The sequence below is a fragment of the Sciurus carolinensis genome, chromosome 18, assembly GCF_902686445.1.
Source record: "Sciurus carolinensis chromosome 18, mSciCar1.2, whole genome shotgun sequence".
In the NCBI taxonomy this organism is placed as follows: Eukaryota; Metazoa; Chordata; class Mammalia; order Rodentia; family Sciuridae; genus Sciurus; species Sciurus carolinensis.
The window spans coordinates 20,004,585-20,027,519 of NC_062230.1; the positions used below are offsets into that span (position 1 = coordinate 20,004,585).

General features: G+C 52.5%; 3 protein-coding genes across 7 annotated transcripts; 1 reads left to right on the forward strand and 2 right to left on the reverse strand.

Annotated features, from left to right (window-relative positions):
- Positions 1-881: 881 nt before the first annotated feature.
- On the reverse strand, positions 882-4,383 carry Hirip3 (HIRA interacting protein 3). Of its 2 annotated transcripts, none has more exons than XM_047533420.1 (7): positions 3,396-4,383; positions 3,199-3,319; positions 3,000-3,114; positions 1,793-2,742; positions 1,527-1,695; positions 1,348-1,446; positions 882-1,266 (listed from the first exon to the last, which is right to left on the reverse strand). In XM_047533420.1, the coding sequence occupies exons 1-7, from the start codon at positions 3,458-3,460 to the stop codon at positions 1,103-1,105; spliced, it is 1,683 nt and encodes a 560-aa protein (XP_047389376.1). In that variant the 5' UTR covers positions 3,461-4,383; the 3' UTR covers positions 882-1,102. The 2 variants fall into 2 exon arrangements, with proteins under 2 accessions (XP_047389376.1, XP_047389377.1); XM_047533421.1 differs by having other exon boundaries at positions 3,199-3,291; positions 3,396-4,382.
- Positions 3,965-14,084, forward strand: Ino80e (INO80 complex subunit E). 4 transcript variants are annotated; one of them, XM_047533425.1, is made up of 8 exons: positions 3,965-4,253; positions 4,408-4,478; positions 4,658-4,710; positions 7,724-7,802; positions 7,880-7,991; positions 8,382-8,498; positions 12,004-12,096; positions 12,681-12,816. In XM_047533425.1, the coding sequence occupies exons 1-7, from the start codon at positions 4,173-4,175 to the stop codon at positions 12,073-12,075; spliced, it is 585 nt and encodes a 194-aa protein (XP_047389381.1). In that variant the 5' UTR covers positions 3,965-4,172; the 3' UTR covers positions 12,076-12,096; positions 12,681-12,816. The 4 variants fall into 4 exon arrangements, with proteins under 4 accessions (XP_047389381.1, XP_047389378.1, XP_047389379.1 ...); XM_047533422.1 differs by lacking the exon at positions 12,004-12,096 and having other exon boundaries at positions 3,976-4,253; positions 8,379-8,498; positions 12,681-14,084; XM_047533423.1 differs by lacking the exon at positions 12,004-12,096 and having other exon boundaries at positions 3,977-4,253; positions 12,681-14,084.
- On the reverse strand, positions 12,688-18,708 carry Doc2a (double C2 domain alpha). Its single transcript, XM_047533426.1, has 12 exons — positions 18,594-18,708; positions 18,147-18,256; positions 17,174-17,451; positions 16,710-16,789; positions 16,441-16,515; positions 16,213-16,322; positions 14,666-14,792; positions 14,527-14,586; positions 14,283-14,446; positions 14,050-14,131; positions 13,859-13,955; positions 12,688-13,782 (listed from the first exon to the last, which is right to left on the reverse strand). Exons 1-12 carry the CDS (start codon positions 18,606-18,608, stop codon positions 13,637-13,639), a joined length of 1,344 nt encoding a protein of 447 aa, XP_047389382.1. The 5' UTR covers positions 18,609-18,708; the 3' UTR covers positions 12,688-13,636.
- Positions 18,709-22,935: the final 4,227 nt, after the last annotated feature.

The window sequence follows — 22,935 nt, forward strand, 5'->3', positions numbered from 1 at the left end:
ACCTGGAACTTGACCTCCTGCCTCAGCCTCCTGAGTTACTGGAATTACAGGTGTATGCTACCATGCCCAGCAAAATTCTAGTGATTTTGATGACTTTTCAGGTATGACTGGGTCCAGGACCTCAAAGGAGATCATCAACCTTTTTTCCTCTGCTTTCCTTTGGCAAAAATTCTCAGAAAGCCCACTTCACTCATATCCTTGGCAGCTCACACTTTTTATCTTACTTAGCAGCCTCAACAAGAAGAGTTCTGACAGATGCCTATAGGGCCCTGACTGATCAGTCAGGTCTAAGACCTATACCTACTTCAAGGCTGAGTGAGTCAGCTCCTGGAGAAAGTGCCTGTGAAGTGGAAGACATAAATACCAACTGTCCCTGAATCCATTGTGCTTCACATCCTTTTTTTTTTTTTTTTTTTTTTTGGTACTGGGAGTTGAACACTGGGACTCTACCTGAGCTACATCCTCAGCCCTTTTAATTTTTTATTTTGAGATAGGGTCGTGCTGAGTTATGGAGGCTTGCCTATTACTCGCAATCCCCTCAGCCTCCTGGGTTGCTGGAATTACAGGTGGGCCCTGCTGTGCCCAGCTGTGTTTTATATTCTTAAGGCCAGATCTTCCTTCCAACTGGGCATTATCATATCTAGCTAAAAGCAGATGTCACCAGAGGAGACTATTGATCAAGCTGGAGGAAGGTTACAGCCAAACCCTTTTCAGAGATGGCCTTGTAGCAGACTTGGGTAGAAGAGTCTAGAGGCTGGGATGACTTTGGGGAAACTGGGAGAAAATGAAAGGGAGCTTGACCCCTGGCTACTAATAGTGGCCCCCATATCAGTTCCTGGTCCTAAAATACAGGGGGTAAGAGTGGGGGACCAGTTCTGACGGTGATTACAAACATTCCTTTATTGAGTCTTAAAAAATAAACCCCTGTAAATACTTTAAACTGAGAATGTGAAGCTGAGAAGTAGTGTCTGAACAACTTATGTCCATGGGGGCTGCAGTCTTCTCTGGAGAAAGTTGGTCCTGGTCCGTGCAGGTTCAGAGCAGGAGGTGCCATACACACTTTGTACATATGGGAAGGGTCCCTCTTGGGGGCCGGGGAAGCTTAGTTACTCTCCCCATCACTGCTGATGATGCCGCGCATATGTGACCAGTCTGGAGGTGCCTGACGGGGCCGCTCTTCTTCTGAGTCCAGTGTTCTGCAGTATAGCTCCCCTGAGGGAACTGCTTCTCCTGAAGGGTTCCAGGCTGTACGTCTGCGTGGCCGGCCTGAGGGACAGGGGCAGGGATGGAAGATTAGTGTCTGAAAATCCAACCCCATCTGCTCCTGGGCAGGGAGAGAAAACTCACCTGAACCAGTGATGATGTTAGCAACATCCAGGGAGGCTACCTCTGCTTCCTCTTCCCGTTGTTCCTTCAGGGCCCGACACTTCTCTAGGGAAGGGTTACCTGGGGCAAAAGAAGCCTGTGATCCTTTCCTCCCCAGCAGCCAGGCCCCCCTGCAGCCCCCAGGGCACGCACAGCCTCACCCTTCATTCCCAGGGCTTCCAGCTCAGCCCGGAGGACACTCAGACGCTCCTTGTGTGAGCGGCAGGAGCCCAGCAGTTTCTTGTAGTTTCGATGGGCACCACAGGCCCGGATGTAGCGTTTTAGCCTCATCACAGCTGGGTGGTCCTCTCCACGACGACCAGAGGCAGCCTATCAAGGAAAGAGCACCCAAAAACCAAGCCTGCTGCCCTGAAGTCAGAGTCTCACTCTTCACTAGTGGTGGCCTCCCGCCCAACCTTGCCCTTACCTTCCTGCCTTTAGGTTCTGGACTTCCATCCGAGGAGGAAGAAGAGCTTCGCGTCCTGCCTTTCTTGGAGCTCTTCTTAGAAGAGCGATTCTTCCTCTCCCCTTTGGGGCTCTCTCCTGCCTCGCTGTCACTCACCTCCCTCTCCAAGTCACTCTCTTCTCCATTGACACTGCCCAGTTCAGCAGCTGATTGCACCTTCCCTTGGTCTTCTCCATCCTCATTGCTTCCACTCTGACTTTTACCACCCTTACACTGGGTCCTGTCCTTGCTCTTCCTCTGCACTGGAGGCTCTTCATCTTTCCCACTGTTATCCCCACTGCCTGCTGCCTCTTTCTCTTCCCCACTGTCTTCCCAGTCTCTTGTTTGCCTCCTGGCCCTGCTTTTCTGCTTACAGCTTCTTTCCCAAGCTGACCTTTCCCCTCCATTGCTCCTGGCTCTAGGTTTCCATTCCTCCTCTTCCTCCTCCCTGCTCTCTTTCTTCTTGGCCAGGATCTCTTCCTCTTCACTCTCCTTTTCATTTTGCTGGTGGCTTGGAGCGTTTCTATTTCCCCCTGCCTTCTTTGCTCTTCTCTGGACAGGTTCTTCCTCACTGTCCTCACTTCCTTTCCTGGCCTGCTTCTTACTGACTGAGGCCTTGCCTGGTGCCTGTTTGTTCTTGGTCCCAGGTTTCTTCCTAGTCCTTCCCTTGTATTTTTTTTCCTCATCTTCCTCACTGCTCCCTTCCTTCCATACCTTACTTGTTCTGACAGAGCCCTCCTCCTCCTCACTATTTTCTATTCCCATCTTTGCAATCAGGTCCCCTTCCTGTTCCCCTTCACTGCTCTCAACTACTTTCTTTGAGGCTCGCCTTGCACCCTTCTCTTCCTTGGCTGGGCTGACTTCTGCTGCTGCCATCCCATTCTTTGGTGAGGGTCCAAAGGAGTCAGGACTGGAGGCTGCAGAGCTGGGCTCTGCAATAGGGAAAGAAGGGAGGGTTGGTATAGGTTTCTCCTGTCCCTTTTCCCTCCATTTGGGATTGGTTACTTCTAGCCCTGCTCTGACAGATAGAAGGAAGGGCAGCAGGAAACAGCCATCACTCCGCCCCAATTTCTGGTTATAGGCGCCTGGGCCTCACCCCATCTAATGCCTTGGGACATAATACAGACACAACAAATACCTTTTGAATGAACCAATGATGCAGAAGACACAGCAGGGAAGAGGTACTAACCTGACTCTGAAATTAATCGGAACCTTTTTCTGTCCGGGTCACTGCAGGGGGTGGGAGGCCTCTTCACCTTTTTGGTAAGGTCTAGCTTCTCTTCCCTAGAACCAGCTTCATCCACCTTGAGGGCAAAAAGTACTAAGGTTGTGGCCAGCGCCACTTGAGCAACAAACCTCACCTCTGGTGGCTCATGCCGTGCCCACACCTGCATCTTCAGCAGCTCTTCCTCCACCAGTCTCTTCAGCACCTGCTTCTCTTCGGGTTCCAGATGGTCGCGGCCCACGTGAGTCAAGAACTTCTGCCGCACGATGGAGTGAGTGAGCGTGCTATGGAAACGTGTGTCAAGGAGAAGTCCCCGCCCACCCCTGCCCTTTCCAAACCCAACTTCGGCCCCATATTCACCTGAGGTCAGGGCGGCCTCGGAAAAAACCACGCGTGAACTCTTGCATCTCATTCTCTTGCGCCATTTTGCTCCACTCGGGTTTGGCGGCTCCCGCCTTTTTTCTTGTCTGCGTTGGTCCACGCGTCTGACAGCAGCTCGCGCACGCGCACTGCCGCGGCACCGTAAGACCAGGTGCCGGTTGAACTTCAGTGACAGAAGGTTGGGGCAGAGAATTTTGCCAGACAAAACTTGTTTTCTCTGGGACGTTGGAGGGTCTCGCGGCTCCCACCCTTGGTTTGAATTAATCGTTTATAAAGTTCTTGTTAGAAACCGATTCGGCGCCGACAGCCTTTGGTTGTAACGTAATCAACTCGCGACGATTCCTTCCTCCGTGTTCACGGAAACCGACTAGACCTCTGTTATTACGAAAAGCAGGAGAAAAAAAGGCATCCTCCCCAAAAGACTCGGAATCTCTGGGGGAGATCTTGTCCTAGCTCCAAAGCACTGAACACACTTAGAATCAGTAACGGCGCCCTCCAGCGTCCGCCATCTTTGTGACGTTACCGCGCCGCTGCTACGCCATCTTCAGCGTAGCCACTGGAAGCCGCGTTCCTTTCCCGGTGTTCCCCAGGAGAGCGGTCGGTGTGGACGCGCTCCCTGCGCGCGGGGTACGCCGGGAGTAGTAGTCCAAGAGGGCGCAGCTTTGCAGTCTCCGGAAGTGGGGGCGCGAGAGACCAGGCAGAGCCGGCTCAGGATAGCTGGACGCCAGACGCTGGGGTCCTGCTCCTGGGCCGGTCATGAACGGGCCGGCAGACGGCGAAGTGGACTACAAAAAGAAATACCGTAATCTGAAGCGGAAGCTCAAATTCCTCATCTACGTGAGTGCTGGTGTGGGAGGTTGCGGAGTGCGAGGCCTGGCGCTGAGAGGACCTCAGTTTACCCATGTATAAAGGGGGTGGGGCGAGCTGTCTTCGGGTTCCCGGCCCCTTTATCGACCGCTCTTGATCAGCGCCCGCCCTGCTCGTGATACAGGAACACGAGTGCTTCCAGGAGGAGCTGAGGAAGGCGCAGAGGAAATTACTGAAGGTTTCTCGGGACAAGAGGTGAGGCAAGTTGCAGGAACGAGGGCAGTGTGACTCTTAGGGATCCACCTTGTGGCCCCATCCTGGAGTAGGACCACAAATGTATGGGCTCCTAGTAGAATCCTTTGGGCCCTCTAGGAGGGTCGGGAGAATATTGCTGAGATGGGAATAAACACTCTCCTTCCCACCTCTTCCCTCAGTTTTCTCCTAGACCGACTTCTACAATATGAGAACGTGGATGAAGACTCCTCTGGTGAGCAAGGTTATGAAAAACTGGAAGTAGAAATGGCTCCTGGCACTTAAGCAAGTCTTCCTGGGCCCATCTTCTTAGGCAGTGAAAGCTGATGCAGCCTCCAATGAATGGTTCTTAAGCCTAGTTGCTTGCCCTCCACCTCTACTATTCTTTCATTCAAGTATTTTTCGAGCATCTGCTGTGTTTCAGGTGCTGTGCTTGGCACAAGAAGTACAACAGTAGCAAAGATGGACAAAGCCCTTGGTCTCTTGTAACTTTTATTCTAGTTGGGATGAAATGAACTAGAATTTTAGGTAGCAGTAAGGACTTGAGATAAAAACAGAATTATGCAGTGGTGATTTGAGTAGAACAGGAGTAGACAGGTTTTTGTTGTTGTTGTTGTTGTTAAGGGCCAGATAGTAATGACTGGTTTTTTTTTTTTTTAAATATTTTTGTAGTTGTCAGTGGACCTTTATTTTATTTATCTGTACATGGTGCTGAGAATCGAACTCAGTGCCTCACACATGCTAGGCAAGCGCTCTACGCTGAGCCACAACCCCAGCCCCAGTAATGACTGTTTTTAAAGCAGTTACTCAGCTGATGTGAAAGCAGCCACAGCTAGTATTGAAATAAACAAGTTTGGCTGTGTTTCAATAAAACTTTATGGACACCGAAATCTCAATTTTATTTAGTTTCCACATGAAATATGATTTTTATTTTGATTTTCAATTACTTGAAAATCTAAAAGCCAAATGGTCACTGTGGTACACACCTGTAACACTAGTGACTCTGGAGGCTGAGGCAGGAGGATCACAAGTTCCAGGCTTGCCTCAGCAACTTAGTGAGGCCCTAAACAACTTAGCAAGACCCTGTCTCAAAAAATAAAGAAAGAAAAGTAAAAAGAAAGGACTGGTGACATAGCTTAGTGGTGAAGTGCCCCTGGGTTCAATCCCCACTACCAAAAAAAAAAGAAAGAAAGAAAAGAAGTAGCAGTCAATTTTGTGAGGACAGGGTTAGAGCTTCCTAGGCAGAATAACAAATGTAGGAACTCTAAGATAAGAACAAGCCCGACTTGTCTGAGTAACAGGGATGAAGAGTATAGGGCATTGTTTTTCATGTAGTCTTTAGTATTTACAATTAACACTGTTACCTTACTGTTAATATATTTTACATCACGACCAAATCTCCACATATATACATATAAAATATAATTTAATGAAATGTTTTTAACATCACTAAATGTTTTTTAGATACTTTTTTCCCCTACTTTTGACACTGATTGCAAACTTCATGACCTTAAAGTCTTCCAGTTAATTTCCTGGAACTTCAGGATGGGGAACATGAGAGAACCCAGCATGTTCATGATCAGAGGGAGTTAAATCTGGGGAGTTTACCAGAGATGTCAGCCTCTACTTTTATCCTAAAGGAGCCCATAGTCTGGTCAGGGAGATGTCCATATATGTTGCTTCTCACACAGTGTGAGGAAAGGCATGACAAATGAATGTAGAGAGTTCTAAGAGACAGCAATTAACTACACCTGAGAGATTCTGGATGACTTCCCAGAGAAGGTGACATTTAGTCTTGCTTTTATGTGAGAGGGGAGTAGGGAGTATTAGTGATCAAACTCAGGGCTTGGCATATGCAAGGCAAGTACTCTATTACTGAGCTACACACCTGGCCCTTTTTAATTTTGTTTTGTTTTGTTTGTGTCAGGGTCTTGCTTATTTTCCCAGGCTGGCCTCAAACTTGAGATCCTCTTGCCTCAGCCTCCCAAGAAGCTGAGATTACAGAAATATGCCACTGTACCTGACTTTAATCCACTTTTTAAAAAATCTGTCTAAGGGACTGGGGTTGTAGTTCAGTAATAAAGTGCTTGCCTAGTGTATACAAGGCACCTAGCACCCAAAAAAAAAAAAAAAAAAAAAATCTGAGCAGAGCCATTGGCAACTACATATGTCATGTTTATCAATTATGAAGTAAATGATGGGCTTTCTAGGCAGAAGCACTGAACTACAAAAAATATTTCTTTTTGAATAAGGAGGTTAGAATGATAGAGTACAATTTTAGGGGCTGGAGGTGTATAGCTTAGTGGTAGAGCATGTGCTTTGTATGAGCATGGTCCTAGGTTAGATTCCCAGCATCACACACACAAAAATGACAGTTTTGTTGGGAGACCAGAAAAGTAGGTAGGTTAAAGCCAACTTAAAAATGACTATTACTGGGCATTGTGGTGCATGCCTGTAATCTCAGCTACTCTGGTGGCTGAGACAGGAAGATCTTGAGTTCAAAGCCAGCCCCAGCATTGGCGAGGTGCTAAGCATCTCAGTGAACCCTGTCTCTAAATAAAATACAAGAAAGGGCTGGGGGTGTGACTCAGTGGTTAAGTGTCCCTGAGTTCAATCCCCGGGACAAAAAAAAAAAAAAAAAAATCACTATTAATGCATGCAGGCAGTCGAGGATATCAGAAAGGAACCGATCAGATTTATGTCTTGGGTCATTCTGGAGTCTTAGTAGACAGTGGGTGGCAGAGAGTGGTGCAACTGCTAAGCAGTAATTTTGATATCCTAATGGCCTGACCTTGTAGCAGTCAACAGAGAACATTGGATGAAAGTAGAGATTTGAGGGTTAGATTAACAGGACCCTGAATTTGGAAGGTGGAGCAGATAGGAGCTGAAGGCAGCTTAGAGGCATATAGGAGAGAGTTACATAAAATGGTCAAGGAGTCACAGACCTAATTCAAGTCCCAATCCTATACCTTACTTTCTGAGCTTCAGTGACATCTGGAAAGTGGAGGTGATGATTATGAAGACCAGGAGAGGTGGTAAGTATAAGGGAGACTGGCACGTGGTATGTGCTTGGCAACTGTGTTACGGAGAAGCCAGAGTAGGAAGCAGATTGCAAAAGCTGGGGAAGCTGTGGTTCTCCCCAGAATAGTCCATGTGTGTGCGCCAGCTGGGGACTCAGCTTCCTTGGAGTTCTTCTGAAGTGTTGAGGGTACAGCCCAGCTCCACTGACCAGCCCTCCTCCTGTGTAGACTCAGATGCCACCGCATCTTCAGAGAACAGCGAGACAGAGGGAACACCTAAGTTGTCTGACACACCAGCCCCCAAAAGGTAAGAAGAAGCCATGGTTGGAGGGGCATGGACCTGGGCCTCCCAGCTGCCTCTGACCTCCCCTATCCTTTCTCCAGGAAAAGAAGTCCTCCACTGGGGGGCGCTCCCTCCCCATCCAGTCTTTCCCTGCCTCCTTCAACAGGGTTTCCCCTTCAGGCCTCTGGAGCCCCCTCCCCATACTTGAGCTCGGTAAGTTGGGATCAAGTGTAGGAAGTGGTGGACTAAGATGCCTGGGTATAAGGTGGGCATCATTTGGGCAAAGGGGTTAGGCCTTCCAATACAGCCACCCCAACTCTAGGGACATCTGTCTGGGTATGGCCAGCAAGCATCCCTGGAGGGTGTGTCGGGGCTGCCACTTCTCTCTGGTGTACGAATAGGGGACAGAATGACTGAGGAGAGCAGATCCCAGGACATAGTCCTGCTGCTGTCCCTTCCCCTTCTATTCTCAGGAGCCCTGGGAGCCACACTCATCACCATCTCTTTTGTTTTTCCATTCTTCTTCCTGTTTGCATTTCTTCCCTTCACCCCTCACCCTGACCCACTCCATTTCCCATCTCCATCCCCTACTCCCACCAGCAGCTGGCTTCCCCCCCTTACCCCCCATTCCCTTCTGACTACCTGGCCCTGCAGCTGCCCGAGCCCAGCCCCCTGAGGCCCAAGCGGGAGAAACGACCCCGCCTGCCCCGGAAACTCAAGGTACCCTGATTTGGGAATGTTAGGGAGGGGCCACATCGGCAGGACAGCCATCTGAGGGAGGCTCAAGATGGGCTGGGTATCCAGTTTTTATTTGGAACTGCTGAGTGCCCAGCCCAGGGCTAGGCACTAAGGGGAGGATCCGAGAAGTCCTGACTCAGTCTCGTTATGGAGACAAAGCTGGGGCAGAACCAGCCTTGTGGGTCCTGGAGCGAGGATGCTAGAGTCCTGCCCTTACACGGTGGCAGCATGCCCAGGGGCTGCAGCATGGCCCCAGGCAGGGTGCATTTGCCCAGGTCTTGAGTGCTATATTACACCAAGCAGCCCCAGAGAGGGGCAAAATTGTGGGATCTAGAATTCAGTCAGTACTGCCCCAGTTATAACATGGTTATATGACTTTGAGCAGGTTTCCCGACCCTCTAAGTGTCCTAGATTTTGCATCTGTAGAGTGAGTGATCAAACTAGCTGGAATCATCAAGTGTTGGTGGAGCACCTGCTTCATGTCAAGCATTACCATAGTGAACAAAGCAGGTGGAACTGCTCTTGTGGAACTCACATTCCAGCATGATGGGCAGAAGATAAACAAGATGAATAGGTCCCAGGAGAGAAGAACAGTCAAGAAAGGGTGGGGAGCTCCAGAGTGGGTGGTCTGGGATGTACTTGAGTAGAGACTTAAAGGAAATGAGAGCAAGCCATGTGGATCCCAGGGAAAGAGTTTCAGTCAGGGTCAGCCAGGGAAAAGCCCCAGGGAGTGCACATGTTTGACTTGTTCAAGGGTTTGGTGGGAGGGAAGCAGTGGACAGTGATCACTGAGCAGGTCAGAGAAGTAGGCAATTGAGGGACAAGATGTAGGCAACTATGAAGGACCTTCAGTTTCTGAAAGACTTTGGCTTGTGTGGTGACTGAAATGGGAACCACTGGAGGAGGCTGAGCAGAGGTGGCATTTGTTCCAATTTACATTTTGGTCACCTTGCCAACACTGCTGTGTGGAGACCAGCCTGGGTGTAGGGGTTGGGGACAAGTCAGGATGGCGGTAAGAAAGTGACCACAGGAAACCCAGCAGCTGTGGTAAGAGTGCAGAGTGAAGCAGGTGTCCATTTCAAAGAAGGGGCCACAGGTCTCCTGGGAGACTAGGTGTAGCTGTAACAGGGAGAGAGGAACCCAGGAAGACCATGGGGTGCTAGCCTGAGCAACTAGAGAAGTGGAGTGACCTTTTTCTGAGATGGGGAGGATTGTGGGAGGAGCAGAATCTGGGGGGAAGATGAGTTTGGTGTTAAAGAGGCCATCTGGAGGGCTGGGGTCATGGCTCAGTGGTAGAGCACTTGCCTAGTACGTGTGAGGCACCACATATAAATGAATAAAGGTATTGTGTCCATCTACTACTAAAAGTATTAAAAAGAGAGAGAGAGAGTGAGCCCATCTGGAAATAGCAACTGGATTCATGACCCTGGGGTTCTTGGGGATACACTTGGAAATTCTCAACATAGACGTGGATGGAGAAGGAAGGAAGGCTGAGAAGGAGCCTCTGGGGTGATGAGGAGCCCAGAGGGCACAAAGGCACATTGTTCATTCAGGTTGGAATCAAAGTTGAGTAGGGACCAGGCTAGATGGCTTTTGGCTCTAAGCCAGAAGCAAAATAGGATGTTGTATCTAATAGTTGAGTGTGGATTCTGGGGCTAGGGTTGCAGCTCAGCGGTGGAGTAGTTACCTAGCATGCCCAAGGCCCTGGGTCCCATCCCCAGCACCCCCCCACACACACACACATACACACAACGCAGGTGGTAATACCCCTGCTGAAGGTTTTGCCTGTGGCTTGTTAGGCGGGAGCAGAGAAAGTAATCAGGGCAGCCTGGAGCAGACTGGGGACTGGCAATGGCATGGGTATGGGCAGTTGGAGGCCTTCTGTTTGGAGCTGGGTCCTGAAGTAGAACAGTGTTGGAGCTAAGTTCTAGATACACAGGCTCTTTTCTCCCACATGTTGGTTGTAAGAGAGGCCCATGTCAGTTGCTGCATGTGCGGGGGAGGAGAGTTCAGGGAGGTGCTCAAAGAAAAGAGAATATTTGAGAGAACATTTGAGTCCAGCATAAGTGAGGCCTGGACAGTCCACGCTGAGGCTGTGGTACAACTGGAGATGGAGACCCAGTGGAAAGTGTGGGCTGCAGGGGAGTGATGAGAGAACGCTATTGGGGGAAAAAACAGGGAGGGAGCCGGGTAGGATTATAGAAAGAAGGCTTGGATGCCCAGATGAGGAGGTGGCCCATTACTGTGAAGAGAATGGGAGTCTGAAGATTGTGGGTGAGAAGGAGATGGGAGATGGCGAGTATGAGCAGAGGAGGCACACTTAAGGCTGACAGCTGGGGCCTGGCCAGGCGTGGTGGCGCACGCCTGCAGTCCCAACTACTCAGAAGGCTGGGGCAGGAGGATCACTTGAACTCAGGAGTGCAAGACCAGCCTGGGTAACATAGCCAGACCCTGTCTCAAAAAATAGATAAAGGAAAAGCTGGGGCCTGTCTGACTCTGCAGTATAGCACTTGCTTAGCATGAACAAGGCCCAAAATCCAAGGGCTTGGATCCCAGTTCTCCCGCCTCTCACCGTGTGGTCTTGGGCATGTGGTTAACTCTGCAATCCACACTTTCTTCAGTGTCAGTGGGGTCATGTGAGGCTAAATGAGTTCAAGGGTGGAGACTGCCTGAGCCCAAGCAAGCCAGAGCCACATTAGTTGTTCTTGGTCACACCAAGGAGGCCATTGAGGAAGTCCAGGCCAGGGTAGGATATGGGGAACAGGATCAGGAGGTGGTAGCCAGAGGAGGGAGGCAGTGCTCACATAGCTGCCCTTTTTAGTGCATGTGTCTGTCCTGTGTGTCCATGTGGGTGCCTGGCACAAGGCTGTTTCTCAGAGCTGGACATCCTACTTGCCATCCCTTCTGGCAGGCTCTTGTGCCTGCAGCCTGATTCACTCTAGTCCCCCACACCCCAGGAGCAGAGGTCAGGATTAGGCCAGATGTGTTAAAGCAATTGAGAGGCCACCTTGGAGACCACATGTGACTATTTCCTGCCATATGCAGTCCAGGGCCACATTGGGCACTGCCCTGCAAGGACCTGGTAGGTCTATTCCTTAAGTTCCATTTCCAAGCCTCAGTTCTCTCCCCTGTCAGGTAACCTCTCCTCCCACCCAGGGTGGCCCTAAAGATCAGAGATCATTGGCAGAAGTCACCTGGCACATTGTAGGTGCTCAGTTTGTGCCCATAAGCATTAGGGCTATCTCCCACACCCAGAGAACTGTCATTGGGAGGGCTTTTTGAGGACCTGCAGGGGTGAGACTGGAGGGTTGGGTAGGACAGAGACCACTTCCCAGCCTCAGGATAAAGCAGGACTTATGACAACTAGAGAAGGATGCTCCAGGTGGAGGGGCTGGCCCGTTGTCAGGCACACTGCACTGCCTGTCCTGAGGGCAGGAGGGCCAGGGCCCTCAGGTGGAGGAGTGACATGCTCAGGTTTGTGTTCTAGAGCGAGCACTCTGGCTGCAGTGTGGAGGAGGAGCTGGATCTGGGAGAGGCTGAAGGCAGGGAGTCCAGTTAGGAGGCTGGTCCCCTAGCACAGGTGAGCTGAGAGGAGGCCTGGCCCAGGCCAGTGACTGCGGGGATCCCACAAGAGGGGCCTGTCCCAGATGTAATAGAAGCTTCTGGGGGGCGAAGAAGCCACCCAGGCTCCTGGCTGGGGTGGCGTGTGATACCCTCCACTGAACCAGTGAGTCCTGTAGGAGGGGGAGAGCAGGCCATCCATGGTGGCAGGTGGAACCTAAGGGGCCCAGAGGCAGGAGGAGGTAGGCACTCCGGGCTGTCTCTGGCTCTTGACTGGCTTTAATTGCTGTTACAGGGCATCCAAGGGCAGGGCCCAACCTCCCATCCCAGTTTCCTGTCAGTCACCTTCCCCCTCCCTCCTCATCACACCTCCCATCACTGCCCCCTCACTCCCAGGCACTTGCTGGTTTGAGACTTGAAGGGGCTAAGGTGGGGCAGGCCCCTGGTTGCAGCACTGGCCAACTGGCTGTGTCCCTTGTCCCTCGAATGAGACTTTGCCCCTTCCCCACCCCTCAGAACTGCCTTAAGGGGCAGTACCTAGCCTCCTGGAGATCCCAGTACATCTCTGACAAGTCCTCCCTCTGTTTCTTCCCCCTGCTGCAGATGGCGGTGGGACCCCCTGACTGCCCTGTGGGCGGGCCACTGACCTTCCCTGCCCGTGGTCCTGGAGCCGGGGTTGGAACTGCCCTGACCCCCCTGCCCCCTCCCAAGATGCCCCCTCACACAATCCTGAGCACCGTCCCACGGCAGATGTTCAGCGATGCAGGCAGTGGAGACGATGCCCTGGATGGGGACGATGACCTGGTGATCGATATCCCGGAGTGACCACCCAGCGTCTTCTGCCAAGCCCCTGTCCAGCACCCCCTCCCTGTGCCAGCACACAGGAGCCCCAGCTTCCTCAGAGATGTTTATTGATGCCCAGTTGCCATGCTTCGGCCACTGACACAACCAGAGAAGGCGTAAACATGCACGAATGTCCCCCAGGAAGGTGGCAGGGGCCCTGCCCTCACATCCCAGCCCCATCTAGTGGGACAGCTATTTAAATGAGTGGCCTGGAGCATCTGCTACCTCATGGGGAGACAGAGACCCAGTGGGGGCCACCCCTTGAGAAGGGCAGCTGTACAGGGCTAGGACTCTTCTGTATTAAAGGAGTGGCTCTTTTCTTCTTGTTCTCTTCTCTTTTAGAAACATTCTCCTCCTCCAAACCTCCCCGAATCCGACCTCCTCCCTTGGGGGGAGGGGTGGGGCAGCCTGGAGAGGCTGGAGAGAGGAGCAGGGGTCCCTGGGGTGCGGCTCCCCACAGCACTCCCCGCAGGTGTGCAGGCGGGGTGGTTTTGCATATTTGCAGGTAATAGCGAGTCAGGCAGGAGGAAGTTGCATATGTGAATATAGATCTCCACAGTCCCTCACAAGACAGACCCACGGTCACAGAGACTCTCACACAAATAAGGTGGTGTGGGGTGGGGGCACCCCACCCCATGTAAACGTGCAACACACTCGTGCGAGGGTTGGGTACTGGACCTGGCCCAAAGGGCCTGTGCTGGGCTGCAGCTGTCCACTCAGGTAGAGGGAGGAGCCCCAGCCGCGGGGGGCAGCTCGCTGGTCAGGGTGTGCCAGCGCTCCAGAGCTGTGTCCGGCTGCTGCAGACAGTCGCTCCAGTGCTTCCGTGCCTCTCCTCTGGCGCCTGGCCCCAGGGACACGCCACCTGAAGAGCAGGCAGAGTCAGGGCCCAGCTTCCTGCCCTTTTAACCCTGGGCAGCACCCCACTGGGCTCCCCTCACCTATAAAATCATTGGATTTGCCAATGTCGTAGTCCCAGACTGTGACTTCCAGAGTCTTGGTGGCCAGAGTGGAGAGTTCCATCTCATAGAAAAATTCCTGGGGACAAGATGAACCACGCCTGCAGTGAGGCTTCTCCAACTCCTGCCCTTGTCCCCAGTCCACTGTGATTTCCAGTCCCTTCCATGTTTACCTCATTAAATTCTGGGTTTAGCGTCTTCTTCTTCACGCGTGTTTTATGCTTGGATTTCTTATCCACGTCAGGTCTCAGGTACCTGGAGGTGGGGACGTGATTAGGAACAGGCCAAGCCAGTGGAATCTGGGGCGAGGCTCAGGGTTCCTGGGGAGGAGAGAGTGGGCCATAGGAATAGGCCATGCCCCAGAGGATCCAAGGCAGTTCAGGCCCCAGTGAGGGTGAGGGCTCACGTCTTAACATAAGGGTCAGAGTAGCCGTTGACGTCCATGGCAGCCAGGTGCGCACAGCGCATGATGCCCACCAGCAGCCCCCGGCGCCGAGAGCTGTAGCTGAGGCTCAACAGGATGCGTCCACGCTCCTCCAGTAGCCCAGGTCCCTGCTCTGCCTGCTCTAGCTGCAGGGGACAGAGGGCAGGGGTCAGCCTATGTCCTCCACCACCTCCTACCCAGATATGGTCCCTGAGAGATGCCTCACCTCCTTCAGGTAACAGGAGATGCCCCTCAGTGCCGCAGACATGGAAGAGGGTGAAGCCAGCTGAGGGGACAAAGAGAAGGTTCTGGCAATCTGGCCTCTAGGGCTCCCTCCCCCTGACACCCAGAGCTCCCACACGGACCGGGACTTGGCGCTCGAGGCAGATGTTAAAATGCTTCTTCTGTGAAGGCTTGAGGCGGCGGAGGGGTACTCGGATCTCCCCGATAAACTCATTGTGGCTCAGCTTGTCCTCATCACAGACAGAGATCCTGGCAGGGAACTTCAGGATCAGGGCCCCATACCTGAGCCCTGCTCCAGTGTGGGAGAAGGGTTCTCAGACCAGTCTCAGCTCTACCCTAGAGCTTGCCCTGTTCCAGTGTCCCTGGCCCTTCAGGATCTGCTCAGGAAGCCCTCACAGATCTTAGGGACTGCCTCCATTCCCATCCAGGAGGCAGGATCTGACTAAACACCACAGGTCCATGTTGGTGGATGTGACCATAGATGTGGGCTGTGAGACTAGGAGAGCCTTGAGTCTGGGACAGCAACCAAGGACCCTTCACCTCCTTGGGCCCTCCTGTCCTTTCCCACCTGAAGCAGGGCATCAGGCTGGCAGAGACACGTCAGCCCAGCAATCAGTCTTGGGGCTGGGGACATAGCTCAGTTGGTAGAGTGCTTGCCTTGCAAGCACAAGCCCTGGGTTCAATCTTAGCACTGCCAAAAAAAAAAAAAAAAAAAAAAAAAAAGTGGTCTTTACTTCTGTACTTCTATCTGCCCCTTCTGTACCCATGCTGCTGCTGCTGTGACCAGCTACTGTGCTGAGCAATTGTGGCATGTGGGCATGTTGAAGTCCCAGTCCTGCCACTCATTAGCCATCAGTGTGACCTTGGGAAGTCACTTAACCTCCTTAGTCTCAATTTCCATCTGTAAAATGGAGATAATGGGTACCCAACTCTGGGAGCTATCCTGACAGTCAAGTGACAAAGAAATGGAAAAAATGCTCACTAGTGAGTTCTGTTATTTTTAGGCCTTGTTCTCAATCTTAAAACATGGGGCCGGCCTTTCTGGTTTCTACCTCGCTCTCTCACTCCCCTGACCATCATACCTGCTTCCCTGATACAAGCCCTTCCGTGGCTCACTCTGCCCAAGAACAAAGAGGCATCACCTGGGTCTTGCTGACCTCCACTACCCCACATTTCCATCTCTTGGGGGTGACAGAACAAGTTCTCTGGCCCCCAAAATTTCCTTCCTCAGAGATTTTAAGTGAACACAAGACAGAGCAGGCAGATCTGAGGCACACAGATCCAACTATGGTCAGAGCCTCTGAAGGGGTCCCCTAAAAGCTTTCTGGAGGAGGCAGAGTTTGGACTAAGCCTCAAATGAGTGGAATTTAGGCTGGCAGAGAGAAGCCAAGAGCTTCTAACAAAATCAGGAGTTATAAAACTGACAATCAGAAGACAATAATAGTCCTCTGTCGAGGAGCAGCAGGAGATATGTTGGAGGTGGCAAGGCCAGGGGAATATTTCAGGCTGCTGCTGAAAGGGTTGGGGAGCCACTGATTGTTCTTGAGCATCAGCAAGGTAAGGGCTTAATGGGACAAAAGATCAGCCAAACAAAGAAAGTTACAATAACAGGTGTCACAGAGGAAGTGCTGTGCTGGAATCCTTGGCAGCAGGGAGGCTGAGCCCTCACCTGAGCACCTTGTGAGTGATGTCATCGTCCGTAATCCCACTGTAGGTCAGGTCCTCGTTCCACACGGGATTCAGCGTGTTCCTCTGAGTCTTAGTTTTTAGCTTATTGGCCTGGGGTGTGGAGACAAGGATTCTGATACCTGTCCCCTACACAGATTGAAGGCAGGGGCTGGGAGAATTTCCAACAGATCCACAGACTAGATCAAGCTGGGAGAAAGAGGAAACTTACCTTGCAGGCTCCAGGCAGCAGATGCAGCTTGACATAGGGATCAGCTAGGCCATTGAAATCCATGGGCTTGAGGCCCTGGAGGGAGGGCACCGAAGAGGACGGTGACTCCCAGCCCCCTCTCCTCCCTCTGCAAAGCAGGATTCTGGAGGAGTGCAGTGCCCAGTGGGAGAGGGTGCCAAGGAGGCAGGAAGGAGCAGAGTCCACCCTGGGGAAGGGAAGGAAGGGTGGCACCCCACAGGGTCAGGGCCTGGGAGACGGGGAGTGCCCACCTTGGCCCTCAGGATGCTACAGTGCAGAGTGCAGGAGGCCTGGTCATAGAGAAGGTCGAACTCCAGGGTGCCCAGGGCAGCTACAGGAGAGGGAAAGGCGGCATGAGTCGGCATGCCACGGCAGGTGTGTGTAAGGGGCCCGGTGGCTGGACATGGATGTCTACATCTCTGTGGGCTCATGAGTGTGTGTGCAAGAGCCTGAGTGGGCATGTGCATGTGTGTGTCTGGGTCCCTGGCTCGGCCGCCAGTGGGGCTGTGTGGGTGGGAGAGTGTCTCAGCAGAAATATTGAATATTAGCCTTGCTGAAGCTGTAATCTCCACCCGGACTGCAGCTGTGGTGGCAGTCCCACCATCCCTCATCCTTCCTCCCCCCTCTCCTGGTGCACACCCAGCAAGGCCTGTCCCCTCCCACAGCCTGGAGTCCCCCCTTTAACACCAGGAACCCTTCAAGTCCCCAGACTCACTGGTATCATCTGAGTCATAGCTGTCCACCTCAGCTCGGTCCTCAGGCGTGGTGGCCCCAAGGAGGGCCGCAGGAGGGGCCAGAGCCAGGGGTGCCAGATGAGCCGGGGCCTCCCCGCAGCCCCCGCCCCCCCCTTCAGGTCCTGGTCCCCGGCGAGGGAAGTAGTCAGAGATCTGGCGGATGGGCCGGATGGGCCCGGGGCACACGTTGATGGCCATGTGCTCCTGGATATTGATGGTCATGCGGTCGCCCCTGCGGCCCCTCATGCAGCACCCCTGGCTGTGGGAGGAGGGTGTGAGGGCCGAGGCGGCTGGCGGGCTGACTCCTCATACCTATGTCTGCTGGCTGAGGGCCAAGCTGAGCTTCCTGGTCTGTGGGGCCCTCTCTGGCCGCCCTTCCTAGGTGTCAAGGGAGAGGGCAACCTGTGCCAGTGAGTGGGCAGGCGGGAGGCCTGGGCCCTCCAGACCTGGAGGCTGGCTCCACAGGGCTTGAGCTGCCAGGCCACTTCCGGCAGACAGGGCAGTCAGGGCAGACAGGTCACAATCTTGCCCCCCTACCTCTAAATTGTCCCTTTGTCATCTTTCAGTCTCAGTTCTCTCATTCTGGGCCCCCCTCTGTGCCTGAGCCCGAAATACCCCAGAGCAACCCCCATATGTTCCCGCCTCTGAAGCTCTGGCCATCCTCTGCACCAGGCGCTAGTCCGGTCAGGTTGTCACCCACCCCTCTAGGCTTCCACTTCCCCTTGATCCTTCATTCAGCCCCAGGATCTGTCTGTCTGCCTGGTCCCCCTTGCCGCTGCCTCCTATCTTTCCCGCAGCCCAAGGTGGGGACCTCAGGCTCAGATGCCTCCTCCTGACCGTGCCTCCCTTGGGGAGCCAGAAATTCAGCCGCAGGAAAGCTGAACACCCCCTGAGCACACAGGCTAACGCGCTCACCCTCACCCTCACGCCCCCGGCCGGCCCAGCCCCCTGCACCTGTCTCTGTGCCTCCAACAGGTGCCAGGCACTGGGCGGCCGGCGGGCGCAGGCTGGGCGGCGGCGGCCGGCGATTCCCAGGGCGGCCAGCAAGAAGAGCGCGAGTCGGGCTGTGCGCGCCACGCCGAGCGGGAGGGAGCAGAGAAAGTGCGGGAGGAGGGGGTGAGGCGGGCGGAGGCGAGGATGCAGCCGGCGCGGCGGGGGCGGAGGGGCGCAGGCTGGGCAGGGGGTGGACTCTCCGGCTCACACTCGCCGCCCGCCACGCGCCGCTTGGGCACACTCAGGAGCGCACGCGAGTGGACACACACACGTGTGCTCGCGCTCCCGCACGGGCACGCGAGCTGGCACACACATCTGGCCTGGGCATTCCCGTGCGCACACGCCTGGGCCCCACGTGTGCAAGCTCACACACATGCACCAACGAAGGCACGCGAGGGGCACACTCACCCAAGAACTTCTCATACACACGCTCGCCAACACGCGGGCTCCCTGCGCCACCAGGAATCAACCGCGAGAATTACCGGGTGTTTCCCAACTCCTCCCGGGAGACCCAGGCCCCCGCCCTCGCCCCTCGGTGCCTGCCGAGCCCACAGCGCCTCCCTCCCTCCCTCGCTTTCTCCTCCTCTCCCTTTCGGGTCTCCGGCCCGACCACCAGCCTGGTTGCCATGGCGACGCTGGCTCACAGCCCCCCCACCCCGCACATCCTCACGCCCCTCCCCCGCAGAGAGCGCGCGAGGGAGGGAAGAGGGCGTCTGTCCTCCCCTTCTTGTGTCCGTAGGGGCGGGGCTTAGAGATCCGCAGTGACCTAGGTGCGGGCAGGGGAAGAGGGTCGAATCCGTTAGCAGTCCCTGGCCCTGCATCTCCGGGTCGCCAAACTGGGCTGGGGAACCTCACAGTCTGGGAGGAGACCGAGGCCCGAGACCGTGGCTTCCCTCTCGCCTCCTCCATTTGGTTGTTCAGGCATTTCTCCTTGTGACCCAACCCAGCCCCCAGGACCCGTGTTTCCTTCTCAAGAATGGCATCTCCTTCGGAAACCCACCCTTTCACACCCCACTCCCTGCCATTTCCAGTTCTGTCCCTCAGGTGTGTGGGGGGGGGGGGGGCGGTCTGGACTCGGTCCTGAATGCCCCAGAGCCCTGCAGTCTTGGAAGCTCTGCCACCCCCACCCCCACCCCGCACTGCCTCACACCTGCTACCAGCCTCAATCCTATAGCCTTTGATCTTCAAGATCATTTGACCCAAACTTACCATCCTCCAAAGACAAAGTCCTCACAGTGGCCTTCAGGGACCTCAGACCAGGACCTCATCACCCACTTTACCCACCACAGGCTGGCAACCTTACCTGCAACTCCCAGAACACACCTTGATCCCTCAGGCCTCTGGACCTCTCAGTCACACACCTCTACCTGGGCGACCTGTCCTTCCTTCAGGGGTCATCCTGGGTCACCTGTTCCCAGAAGCCCTCCTGCAGCACCCCTAAAACCCCCTTTCCTTCTGCCCCTCAGCTTCCAGATACCTCAGACTCTGCTCTGCTGACAGTTTTGTCTGTGCCTGTTTACATTTCTGTCTCCCATCAGCCAGGGAGTTACGAAGCTAGCAGGGGCTGATTCATCTCTGAGTCCCTAGTGCCCCAAACTGGTCCTGGCACTGTCAGCCTCACTCAATACTGAGACTTAAAACAGAGAATTTTGATTGCACAATTGTGAATATGCTTAACACCACCTAACTATATACTTAAAAACGGTAAGGGCTGGTAGCTGGGTGCGTGCCTGTAATCCCATCTACCCAGAAGGGAGGCTGAGGCAGGAGGGTCACAAGTTCTAGGCTAGCCTCAATCATTTAGTGAGACCCTCTCTCAAAATAAATAGAAAAAGGACTGGGGTAGGGTGCCCCCAGGACCAAAAAAAAGTTAAGGATTGTGCGTGGGGTTCTATGGTAGAGCAGTGCTTGCATGCAAGAGAAAATAGGAAAAGAGAAAAGAAAAAGATTAAAATGGTAAATTGTGTTACATGTAGATCTTATGTGCTTTTAGTTTATCACAATTTGTTTTAAAGTACAAGAAATATAAAGTCAAACTAGACTGAGACAGCACCTTTCAACTCCCAATGGCAAAATTCAGAGCGTCTGCTAACACACAATGCGAGCAGGGCTGTGGGTAAAGGAGCACTACTTCTGCAGAGGTCAGTCTGGCAGTGGATTCCAAGAAGACAAATTAAACCTACCCTTTGACCCTGACATTCCATTTCTAAGATTTTATCCTATAGATACTTTGACCCATTGGCAAAATAACACATGTTCGAGGTTCTGTTTTGTTTTATTTTATTTTTTATTTATTTTGGTACCAGGGATTGAACTCAGGGGTGCTTAACCACTAAGTCACATCCCCAGCCCTTTTAGTGTTTTATTTTGGGACAGGATCTCACTAAGTTGCTTAGGGCCTTGCTGAGTTGCTGAGGCCGACTTTGAACTTGTGATCCTGTTGCAGCCTCCCGAGCTGCTGAGATTACAGGCGTGTGCTACCATGCCTGGCCTTTTGAGGGTCTTAACTGTGGCATGTTCCAAAAGCTTAGAAACAACTGAAATACCCATGTGTAAGAGACTGCTTAAGTTAGTTATGGCGTCATTTCATATAGTAGTATTGTCAGGCACTGTGGTGCAGGCCTGTAATCCCAGTGGCTTGGGAGGCTGAGGCAGGAAGAGCGTGAGGTCAAAGCCAGCTTCAGCAAAAGCAAGATGCTAAGCAACTCAGTGAGGCCCTGTTTCTAGATAAAAATAAAAAATAAGGCTGAGGTTGTGGCTCAGTGGTCAAGTGTCCCCGAGTCCAATCCCTGGTACCCCCCCAAAAAGTATAGTATACAGTCATGAAAAAGGAGGCTCTTTATGTACATGTACAGAATCATCTCCACAATCTCATTTTAACTTAAAAAAAAGCAAGGTGCAGAGGGACATGTGGAATGCTGCCATTTGAGTGTGAAAGCTTAATTGTGTTTATTTATTGCATAAATTATTTCCAGAAGACTGCACAAGAAAATGGTAACTATGGTGACCTCTGAGGAGGTTGCCGTGGGGCAGGAAAGGGCACGAATAGGAAAAACCTAGTTTCCAACCTACATCCTTTTGTGCCTTTTGAATTTTATGCCATGTGCCTATGTTACTTCAAGGAATACATTAAAATTGTATATATTTGTGTGAATGTCAGGGATTGAGCCCAGGACATTGGGCATGCTGGAAAATTGTTCTACCACTGAGCTACACCCCCACCCCAAAATAAATAAATAAATTAATTAATTAATTATACATATATGTATACATGTTCACACATATATACATAAACATATATATATATATATATATTTTTTTTTTTTGCAGTACTGAGGATTGAACCCAGGGGTGCTCTACCACTGAACTACACCCCCAGCCCTTTATTATTTCTATTTTGAGACAGTGTCTTACTGATTTGTTGAGGCTGGTCTTAAACTTGCAATCCTCCTGCCTCAGTCTCCCAAGTCACAGAGATTCCAGGTTTGTGCAGCACCCTGGAATCTGTTGCAATAAGCCAGATGAAACATGGCCTTGGCTTGAACGAGGAAAAGTCTGGAAGCAGAGCAAAGTAGATGGACTTGAGATTTCTGTTGGAAATGGAGTCGACAGGTCTTAATTTGGGGCTTGTCAGGTATGAGGGAGGGGTCTCTGTTTCTGTTGAGCACAGCATCTCAGGGGAATGGTGGGGCCAGTGGTTGAGATGGCAAGATGAGCTAAGGAGCAGGTTTAGAGTAGGAGAATCAAGAGCCTCGATTGGGATCTCTTGCGTTCTAGATGCTTTTGGACGTACAGAGAAGACATCAAGCAGGAAGTTGGATCAAGCAGGAGTCTGGAGCTCCCAGGAGAGGTCTAGGCTGGAAATATACATTTGTGAGTCACCAGCATATAGATGGTATTTAAAGCCATGAGACTGGATGAGATCACCTAGGGAGAGAATATAGTTAGAAAAGAGAAGACCCAAAACTGAGCTGGCGAGAGAAGGAATCTCGAAAATTGGCGAGGGTGGCTCCTGTGTTCAGAGTCAGGGATGGGGGCACCCTGCTGAGAGAGAATGAATCAAGAAGGAACCATTAATGGTTTGGCAAATTAAGAGGCCACTGGTGAACTTGACCAAAGTGACTTCGGTGGAGTGGTGGGGACGAAACCACATCAGAAGAGGTTGAAGAATACATTCACGGGGAAGGAGTGGAGGCAGCAGGTGGAGACCTGCAGTAGTTGAGTTGTCTGTCTATACTAGAAGGATGCGCATCCGTGGATCCTCTCTCCTGTGATCCGGAGGGCAGAAACATGTCCTGGTGATTTTTAAGTCAGAGATAGAGTCCAGTCCAACACATAGCAGAAACTCAATACACTTTTTTGCAGGGGGGTGTTTACCAGGGATTGAAGGACCCCAAGGGTCCTTAACCACTAAGCCACAATCCTGCACCTCTCCCAACCCCTGCTTTATGAGACAGGTTCTCACTAAGTTGCTTATGGCCTCGCTAAGCTGAGGCTGGCTTTGAACTTGGGATCCTCCTGCCCCAGCGTCCTGAGCTCTTGGGATTACAGGCATATGTGCATACAGGCCTGGGCCAGGCCTTCAATACCTTTATTTAATGGTTAGATGAAAGGGTGAACAGATAATCCACTCATCCAAAGGGCCTTGTCTGGTAGAGAGAGCAGCAGTGTTCTGCGGGGTGGGAATAGCTACCATCCCTGCTGTCCCTCTTATGCCCTGTGACTTCGAAGAGATAAGTGTAGGGGAAGC